Source organism: Kogia breviceps, chromosome 1 (assembly GCF_026419965.1).
Source record: "Kogia breviceps isolate mKogBre1 chromosome 1, mKogBre1 haplotype 1, whole genome shotgun sequence".
In the NCBI taxonomy this organism is placed as follows: Eukaryota; Metazoa; Chordata; class Mammalia; order Artiodactyla; family Physeteridae; genus Kogia; species Kogia breviceps.
The window spans coordinates 166,473,538-166,482,682 of record NC_081310.1 but is presented as its reverse complement, the minus strand read 5'-3'; the positions used below and the strand labels follow the sequence as shown (position 1 = coordinate 166,482,682).

Sequence of the window (9,145 nt, the reverse complement as noted above, 5' to 3'; positions counted from 1 at the left end):
CCTGGGTACTGATGGTGCCACTGATTTGCTGTATCTTATTAGGCAGTTAGCCTCTTTGAGGCTCCGTTTCCTCATCTGCAAAATGCTACAGCTCTTACTCCAAAGACTAAACTCTGTAGTACCTGGTGAACGATACGTGCTCAGTGTTTGCTTGATTGAGACTGCTGTGAGGATAGTAGTGGATTCTTCCAGTACATGTGCTATGCAAAGGACTACTTTATGAAGTTTTATATATAAATTAATTTACCCCAGCAATCCTATTAGAAGTACTATTGTTACAAGCCCCATTCTGCAGATGAGGAAACAGCCATAAAGACGTTGAGTAACTAAGAGCCTCAGTAATTAGCAAGGGGCAGAGCGCAATATTGAAACCCAGGCAGTTTGGTACCCAATTTAAAAATTATGCAATGCCTAATTCTCTATCACCTCCCAGCTGACAGAGTGCATGGTAAGTGCTTAACAGTGTAGGCGGATAGGAACTGCTCAAACTGGAGTAGTTCTTTTCAGGGAGTCGGTGTCTCTGAGGGCGCTTGGCGGCTGAACCGGAAGACCAGCGCCCGGAGAGGCGGGCCAGGAGAACTACAACACCCACAAGGCTCCGCGCCTTCCTCTGAGGCACTTCCGATTGGCTTCGGGCTGGGAGGCCCGACTATTGGTTCTCTGGGGGCGGCTTGGCGAGGACTGGAGGGCGGGAGCCGTGCTGATTTTTAGATGGGTAAAGTTGCCATCAGCCCCGCCTCAAAAACCCGGAAGTAATCTCCCTGGGAGGCCCACGTATAGCGGAGAAACGGGAGTTTGGATGGGTCGGGGCCTGTCCCAACGGCTGCGGGCTAACTGACTTCCCCTCACCCACACCACCTCCACCACCAAGCTGCTCCGACACTTTGAGGGCCGTTCTGAAGCTGATTGAGGGAGGTCCCCGCTGCTTCCCGCTATGGAGTCTACATTCAGCAGCCCCGAGGAGGCGGCGCTGCAGCGAGAGGCGGGCGCTGCCGGGCTGCGCACTCCTCTTGGGGACCTGGACCGAGTGTATGAGCTGGAGCGAGTCGTTGGATTTGTCCGCGACCTGGGGTGTCAACGGGTGAGGAGCGGATGGGTCGCCCAGAGGATCGGGATCTTGGGTGATTTTGTGAGGATGGGCATGAGGGGAGATGCTTCTCTGGGAGGAGGGGCTTTGAAGGTTAGGTAGGGACTCCCGGGAAGGTTTCCCTTGAAGAGGAGAGGCTGTTCCTGACTCCATGGTTTATGCTTACAGGTGGCCTTGCAGTTCCCTGATCAGCTATTGGGAGATGCTGGGGCTGTGGCTGCACGACTGGAGGAGGCCACAGGGTCGAAGGTGTTCATTCTGGGAGACACAGCCTATGGCAGGTGTGAACTGGAGCTTGACGATAGAGGGTGGGGTAGGTCTAGGGATCCAGGCCTCATGGCATTTCCCCTCTATGACAGTGTCTGACCCCGATGGTTGTGTTTCTCCCTGATGGTGACGTTTCCTCTTCTGATACTAGCTCTTCTCAGTGACGGTGTCTTCTTTTCATAACGTCATATTCTTCATTGACCACATTTTTCATTGATAATGGCAACGCTTTTCTCGATGAGAACCCCTCTCACTAATGGTATCTCCTCTGCAGCTGCTGTGTGGATGTACTGGGTGCTGAGCAAGCTGGAGCTCAGGCCCTTGTACATTTTGGCCCTGCCTGCTTAAGCCCTCCTGCCCGCCCACTGCCCGTTGCCTTCGTCCTTGGTCAGCGATCTGTGGCCTTGGAGCTCTGCGCTAAGGCCTTCGAGGCCCAGAACCCAGACCCTGCAGCGCCTGTGGTGCTGCTGAGTGAGCCGGCCTGTGCCCACGCCCTGGGTGAGGGTTTTGCCTTTGCATGCAGGAAGGGTGGGCTGACTAGTTTGTGCCTTAATTTCCCCATGTCAGTACACTCCCATGGAGTTATCAATATGGGCTTGACCCCAGCCTCTGCTTTTGGTTCCCATTCAGTCTCCTGGGGATGAGGGGGGATCCTGCTTTACCAGACCCCAATCCTGACACCACCTCCTTCTTCCAGAGGCCTTGGCCACCCTTCTGCGTCCACGGTACCTGGACCTGCTTGTCTCCAGCCCAGCTCTTCCCCTACCAGTGGGCTCCTTCAATCCAGATCCTGAGCCCCTGGAGCGTTTTGGGCGCCGCTTCCCCCTGGCTCCAGGGAGGTGTTTGGAAGAGTATGGTGCCTTCTATGTGGGGGGCTCTGACGCCACCTCTGACCCTGACCTTGACCCAGACCTGAGCCGGCTGCTCTTGGGCTGGGCGCCAGGGCGGCCCTTCTCCTCCTGCTGCCCAGACACAGGGTGGACTCAGGATGAAGGTGTCCGGGCTTGGCGGCTAAGAGCACGTAGATGCTATCTGGTAGAGAGGGCCAGAGATGCCCGTGTGGTGGGGCTGCTGGCGGGCACGTTGGGTGTGGCCCGACACCGTGAGGCACTGGCACACTTGCGGAACCTGATACAGGCTGCTGGCAAGCGTAGCTATGTGTTGGCCCTGGGGCGACCCACGCCTGCCAAGCTTGCCAACTTCCCTGAGGTGGATGTCTTTGTGCTGGTGGCCTGTCCTCTGGGTGCCCTAGCCACCCACCCTTCTGGCAGCTTCTTCCGGCCTGTATTGGCACCGTGTGAGCTGGAGGCTGCCTGCAACCCTGCATGGCCACCTCCAGGCCTGGCTCCCCACCTCACACATTACGCAGACTTATTGCCTGGTGAGTGGTGCGGGCACTGCCTAGACTAAAAATGCTTGGGGCATGGAGTTGGGGGGCCAGTATGGATCCGCTTTCTCCCTCCCTCCCTTCCAGGCTCTCCCTTCCACGTGCCCCTCCCTCCACCTGACTCGGAGCTGTGGGATACCCCAGATGTGTCACTCATTACTGGGGACCTCCGACCCCCACTTGCCTGGAAGCCATCAACTGATCCTGGATGCTCAGCCCTAACCCCGAGGCCCCAGCTGGAGCTGGCTGAGAGCAGCCCTGCAGGTGAGTGTGGCAAGTCTCCACTCCCATCTGAATTCTTCCCCCATGTTCAGGCCACTCAGCCTCAACCCCCTCCCTCTGCAGCCTCATTCCTTAGTTCCCGGAGCTGGCAGGGACTGCAACCCTGCCTGGGTCAGACGCCGGTGACGGCAGCTGTGAGCGGAAGACGAGGGATTGCCATCGCCTACGAGGATGAGGGAAGCAGCTGATACCACGTGGGGCCAGAGCCACAGGTGGACTTAAGACCTTTAGTGCTCCCTGCACCAACCCCACTCTTCTGCCAGGATCCTTGAAGGAGCCTCTCACTGAGGCAGCCCCTCACTGGGGATAGGATTCAGCTCTTCTTGTCCTGTCCTGGCACTGGCACAAGGCTTAGCACATATTGGCTTAGTAAATATCTGTTGTTTGACTGATGGGGAAACAACTTTGGGTCTTCCCTGAAGCCTTCTGGGCCATCTGTTCTCCTGGGAACAGCACAAGACATTTGAGGGTCTGCCTTTGTTAAAGGCAGGTGCTAAATGCTTTAGACCATGGTTTCTCAATCTTGGCACTATTGACACTTTGGGCCAGATAATTATTTGCTGTGAGGGGCTGTCCTGGGCATTGTAGGATGTTTAGCATCATCTCTGGTTTCTGCCTAGTAGGTTCCGGTAGCATGCCCCTCCCCAGTTGTGATGACCAGAAATGTCTCCAGATGTTGGCAAATGTCCCCTATGGGGGCAAAAGCGTCCCCAGTTGAGAACCACTTGTCTGCACCTATGCTGTCCAATACAGTAGCCACATGTGGCTGTTCAAACATAAATTTGGATGAAGTAAGATTAAAAACTAAGTTTCTCAATCACACAAATCACATTTCGGTGCTCAGATAGCCACACGAGAGAACAGTGCAGCTATAAGACATTTCCATCATTGCAAAAAGTTCTGTCGGGCAGTGCTGGTCTACACTGACTCCAATTTGTTTCTCAGAGAGATCACAGAAATTTGAATAAACCAGATAATTTTTCTCCTTGTTTCTTTTTATTCATCAAATACTGCAGGTCCTGCACAGGTCCTGTGGGTTGAGATCTGAATTGTATTTGACTGGATTCCTTTCCTTACAGTGTGGCTGGGAAGAGAGGCAGTTACAGGCACTTGCCACATGGTGAAGCAATATTCTTTATGAGTAGGGAAGCCCCCAGAGGCAGCTGGAGCGCAGAAGAGGCTTCGCAGAGGGGGTGTAACCTAAGCCGGATCGCTTGGAGGGGAAAAAAAAAATAATCAGAAGTGAGGTGAAAAAGACATTTGGGCAAAGGGTACACCATGCTAAAACAGGCATAAACCAGCACTGTGGGTGCTTCAAGCAAAGTGGAGTTGCTGGACCCTAAAGGTTCAGAGGGGTGAAATGAAATGACTCACCACTTAATTCCCCACATTTGCTGAGAAACTTGGCATATTGGCGTTGTCCAGCATGTTGAAGAAGCAGGTGAACAGGGAGATGTGATTTCTGCCCTCAGGGATTGCCCAGTCTGCTGTAGAGGCAGTTCTGTAAACCGATTGTCATAATTGGGACAGGGTGGCACCAATCATGTATTCTACAGATATGTATTGAGCACCCACTGTGTGCCAGGCACTGGAAATCCAGCAGTGAGCTTAGGAATCCTTGCATGGTGCTTACATTCTCGTGGTGGGGGAGATAGACACAGAACACTTAGTATGCAGAACGGTGATAAGGGCTATGGTAAAGCTGGGAAGGAGTACAAGAGAAGGGGCTGCAATATTAAACAGGATGGTCAGAGAAGGCCTTTTGAAGGTGAGCAAAGACTGAAAGAAGTTAGGAATGAACCACATGGATAATCTGCTGAAGCAGAGGGAACAAGTGCAAGTGCAACGCGTTGAGGGTGTGACTGGTGTGTTCAAGGAACAGCCAGGAGGCCAGTGCAGTCAGAGGAGGGAGTTAGTGGGGGAAGTATTAGGAGATGAAGTCGGGTAAGAGGCATGGGGACCCGCAACAGTAGAGGCCTAGTAGGCCATTTTAAGGACTATGGCTTTTATATCGAGGGAAATGGGGGCCTCCGATGTATTTAAAAGAGAGTGACAGGATCTTCCTTAAGTTTCATAAAGATCGCCAGGGCGGCGGGGGAGCCCACAGCGGGCGCACTCCCCTGCCTCTGGTTAGGGAAGCCTTCCTGGGGGAATGGTGTCCCAAGACCAATAGGTGTTGGCTGGGCCACGGGGTGAGTACGAAGCGTGCTTCAGGCAGAGGAAACAGCATGAGCTCAGTGAAGGAAGGAGCGGACAACCTCGCGGAACTGGGTGGGGCGGTCGTGGGGAGGCCTGCGAGATAAGCACTGGCTTGGAGACTAAGCTAGGGCGGCGGCGAGCAGGAAAGCAGGGCTGGTGGGCCGGAGCAGGGCGGAGTGTCGCGGCGCAGAAGGAGTGAGCTTGGTCGAACGCGAGACTGACCGGCCAGGCAAGGGGTCGAGGTACTCAGAAGGGTATCCGAGTCCCTTAGGGGCGCGAGACTACAACCACCACAATTCTCTGCGTCCGCACTTCTGTCATCATCAAGTTCTAGACAGGCGGCGCCGGGGCGCTAGGCCCGGCGTGTGGTCACGTGGCGCCTGCGCGTCACGTGGGCGAGTCAGGTGACACTGCGGCGCGGACGGCGGACGCAGGGTCGAGGTTTGAGCTCGGGCCCCCTACCCCGCCCCCGACCCGAACCCCGCCGTCGTTGCCGCCATGACTGGGCTGGTGCTGCTCTACTCCGGGGTTTTCGTGGCCTTCTGGGCCTGCCTGCTCGTCGTAGGTGAGGCCGGGCCCTGGCGGGCGGGGCCGGCATCGGGCCGACCTAGCCCGGCTGGAGCCCAGCAGGGAAGTGGAGTCTTGGGAATACTGGGCACGGGCTTTGCACCCCGGGCTCCTGGACTTGCCTCGCGTCTGTCTGGGCCTCTGACCCCGACAGAGGAGACCCGTATCTCCAGCTGCTTGGGGAGGGGCGCGGGCGGGGCTCGGTGGGGACCGCGAGCGCAGCCCTTGTCCGTTTCTGTCACTGCCGCCCCCTTCCCCCGCTCCCTGCTGTCGTCCCTCTCTTGCTCTTGACCGGCCTGCTTGGGTCACCAGCCGGCTGCTCCAGTTCCTCTTTTCCCGGTAGTCTTGCAGTCCCCCCACACCCACAGCGTGTTGGGTAAACAGCGGCTCGGACTGGGCTGGCTGCATCTGGTGGGGCCTGGCCAGAGCCCTTGCTCCCTCCCCTCCTCCAGGGTATTCAGGCCTGCCGGTGGCTCCCCTTGACGGGTCTGGGTCTGGGAGGTGGCCTTTTGGGAAGGTGGCCCATCAGCTGGGCAGTAACTTCTTGCCTAAGTTGTGGCGCTTCTCTCTAGAGAGCAGTCCCTAACCCCCGTTTTTCTCACTGCCGCAGGAATCTGCTACACCATTTTTGACTTGGGCTTCCGCTTTGATGTGGCATGGTAAGGGAGAGGTTTCCCCTAGGAGCTTCTTTGCAGCCTGCCCTCTCTGATCTGATCCCTACCCCACCCCACCCCCCAGCTGTCTGGGATGGGGACCTTTGGGAAACATGAAGTGTTTTGTCTCAGCGTCGAGGACTGGGGCTGTTGGAGGGGGGTGAGGGTGGATTTTGTGCCCACTCTCCACCAGGGCTGAATTGTCTTCCCCCGTCTGCACACCAGGTTCCTGACGGAGACTTCTCCCTTCATGTGGTCAAACCTGGGCATTGGCCTAGCTATCTCTCTGTCTGTGGTTGGGGCAGCATGGTAAGTGTTGGGGTCATGGGTAAGGGGAGGGGCTGAATCATAGCAAGTGGTGTCACTGGGTTCTTAGTCATCTTGGGGACAATGACAGGATTGGGCTCTGCTCATTGGTTTCTTATCCGTCTATCAGGGGCATCTATATCACTGGCTCTTCCATCATTGGGGGAGGGGTGAAGGCCCCCAGGATTAAGACCAAGAACCTGGTCAGGTAAGTGTAGGACCCTTGTAAGGTTGTCAGAACCAGCTGCATTGGTAGCTGCTTGTGCATTTGACCTGCCTGATGTGCTGCTCCTGACCAGCCTCCTGTTGGGATCAGATGTCAGTGGGGGAGAGGTGGCAGGAGACTCTTCAGGGAGGAAGGTTGGTTTCTTTCTCAACTGTTACTTCTCTCCACCCCCTAATCCCCCGCTACCACTACCAGCATCATCTTCTGTGAGGCTGTGGCCATCTACGGCATCATCATGGCGATTGTCATTAGCAACATGGCTGAGGTATGGAGGACTAGGTGGGGTGGGCATCTATTCCAGTGTGTTTATATATTGCTTAGTGATGGTGGAGGAGGGGGAGTGGAGTAGGGGGTGATTTCTGATTATTTCTCTGCTTCCCTCAGCCTTTCAGTGCTACTGACCCCAAGGCCATTGGCCATCGAAACTACCATGCAGGTAGGTGGGTGTGTAAAGGCAAAAGGTTGGGGCTTCACAGCTGCTTCCCCCTCCAATGCGCGCTCCAGCTTAGATTCTTCATTTTGGTATTCTCTCACCTACTTTGGCCTGCTTTGTAGAGTTGGGGTGGTGGCTGGGCCCATTAGTCCATGTTGAATCCCTTGCCCTCATGTCTCCTTGTGTCTGGCTTGGCCTCAGTGCTCCCCTTCCATCCTTCCAGGTTACTCCATGTTTGGGGCCGGCCTCACAGTGGGCCTGTCTAACCTCTTCTGTGGCGTGTGCGTGGGCATCGTGGGCAGTGGCGCCGCCTTGGCTGATGCACAGAACCCCAGCCTCTTTGTAAAGATTCTCATTGTGGAGATCTTTGGCAGTGCCATCGGCCTCTTTGGGGTCATCGTTGCGATCCTTCAGGTGCTGAATCCCCCTGGGGGGTCTCTGTCCTTGACCCCAACCCAGCCTCACCCTTTTTCTGGAGGAGCCACAGTGCTCCCATCTACACCTGTAACCATAAGAACCTCTTAAACAGTTTCCACCACCTAGTTTCCATCTTTTGGTTTTCCCCTTTAGAAGTTTTCCATTTATTTCTGTCTTCAATGTGGTATCACTGACAACTGTCTTTTTTTGTCTGCTGTGTCTATATACAAAAGATTTAGCTTCTCTTTCCTGTTCTGTTATTTTGTATGTTCCTCGCTGTCTTTGTAGTCTAGACCGGGTTGGGATGCGTCTGTCTCGGTCTGTCTTGGTGTGTTTGACTGTGATGTCAGTAGGACAGCACATCTGTGTGTGTGATTAAGGATCAGCCTGAGTGTCTGAGTGTGACTGTGGGCGCCTGACTGGGTTGACTCTTGGTGACTGGCACTGTCCATATGCCCTGTCCATGTGCCACTTCTCTTCATCTTGTCTGTCCCACAGTTGAACTCTGTAGTTGTCTCTGTGTCCCTGTTCACTGTGTTTGTCACAGCATGTCCATCCTGGTCCAGTCATCCATCTGTTGTGGTCTGTCCATCCTGCCATGGGTCTGATCATCTGTCATTTGTCATTGTCTAATCTATTTCTCTGTCCCTGACTGATTTCTCCTGTTCTTCTTTTGCAGACCTCCAGAGTGAAGATGGGTGATTAGCTGATCTTTGTGGGCAGGGCCGTGCCCCACTCTTATTTATTTGTTGTTTTCCCGGGACAGCTGGAGCTGTGCCCCTTAGGCTTTCAGGGGGCTTGGTGTTCAGGGCCCTCCCTGCACTCACTTCTGCTGCCTGTCGACTTGGAGGCACTGCCTGGCTGGATCCGCAGTGTGGGGAGTGGGCTGCTGTTGACTGTGTGCAGCTTTGCACCCGTGTCCCACCTCCACCTCCAACCCATCTTCCCAGTGTTTGTGAAATAAACATGGTATTTGTCTGGGTCAGTGCTGCTTCTCTTGCCTTTCTTTGCCACCTCCTTTCACAGAGGAAGGGTAAACAGGCCTGTAGTTCTCAACTTCATGCCAGCTTCTTGCCAACTTTCCGACTCATATACACTGTCTCTGCTGTGGACAACGATGGCTCCTGGGTTGGAAGGAAAGTGTGCTGGGCTGAGGACTCTGTAGCTCTGAACATCTTTATTGAAGGGAAGGGGGGAGTCTAGGTATATGGGCCCATGTGTTTGTGTGGGGAAGGGAGGTGTCCTAGTCCCATGCCCTCAGGGCTCTGGTCAGCCCAGCCCCAGTTAGCCACATCTGCTTACCTGGTTCTACCCTCAGGCA

At 55.0% G+C, this 9,145-nt stretch overlaps 2 protein-coding genes across 5 annotated transcripts; both read left to right on the top strand.

Annotated features, from left to right (window-relative positions):
- The first annotated feature begins 612 nt into the window (after positions 1-612).
- On the top strand, positions 613-4,006 carry DPH2 (diphthamide biosynthesis 2). The gene is made up of 6 exons (XM_059082942.2): positions 613-1,081; positions 1,256-1,368; positions 1,629-1,852; positions 2,052-2,735; positions 2,829-3,005; positions 3,087-4,006. The coding sequence occupies exons 1-6, from the start codon at positions 935-937 to the stop codon at positions 3,209-3,211; spliced, it is 1,470 nt and encodes a 489-aa protein (XP_058938925.1). The 5' UTR covers positions 613-934; the 3' UTR covers positions 3,212-4,006.
- A 1,295-nt stretch (positions 4,007-5,301) lies between these two features.
- ATP6V0B (ATPase H+ transporting V0 subunit b) lies at positions 5,302-8,809 on the top strand. 4 transcript variants are annotated; one of them, XM_059083138.2, is made up of 8 exons: positions 5,302-5,787; positions 6,400-6,448; positions 6,668-6,751; positions 6,879-6,956; positions 7,170-7,239; positions 7,359-7,410; positions 7,631-7,821; positions 8,504-8,809. In XM_059083138.2, exons 1-8 carry the CDS (start codon positions 5,721-5,723, stop codon positions 8,528-8,530), a joined length of 618 nt encoding a protein of 205 aa, XP_058939121.1. In that variant the 5' UTR covers positions 5,302-5,720; the 3' UTR covers positions 8,531-8,809. The 4 variants fall into 4 exon arrangements, with proteins under 4 accessions (XP_058939121.1, XP_066865485.1, XP_058939113.1 ...); XM_067009384.1 differs by having other exon boundaries at positions 5,340-5,663; XM_059083130.2 differs by lacking the exon at positions 8,504-8,809 and having other exon boundaries at positions 5,610-5,787; positions 7,631-7,947.
- Positions 8,810-9,145: the final 336 nt, after the last annotated feature.

Bases quoted from the DNA above. Each gene is read 5' to 3' on its own strand.
- DPH2 (XM_059082942.2), top strand. From the start codon at position 935: ATGGAGTCTACATTCAGCAGCCCCGAGGAGGCGGCGCTGCAGCGAGAG. The intron at 1,369-1,628 runs GTGTGAACTGGA...TCTCCTCTGCAG, and splicing joins GGAGACACAGCCTATGGCAG to CTGCTGTGTGGATGTACTGG. The intron at 3,006-3,086 runs GTGAGTGTGGCA...CTCCCTCTGCAG, and splicing joins GGCTGAGAGCAGCCCTGCAG to CCTCATTCCTTAGTTCCCGG.
- ATP6V0B (XM_059083130.2), top strand. From the start codon at position 5,721: ATGACTGGGCTGGTGCTGCTCTACTCCGGGGTTTTCGTGGCCTTCTGG. The intron at 5,788-6,399 runs GTGAGGCCGGGC...TCACTGCCGCAG, and splicing joins GGCCTGCCTGCTCGTCGTAG to GAATCTGCTACACCATTTTT. The intron at 7,240-7,358 runs GTATGGAGGACT...TGCTTCCCTCAG, and splicing joins TCATTAGCAACATGGCTGAG to CCTTTCAGTGCTACTGACCC.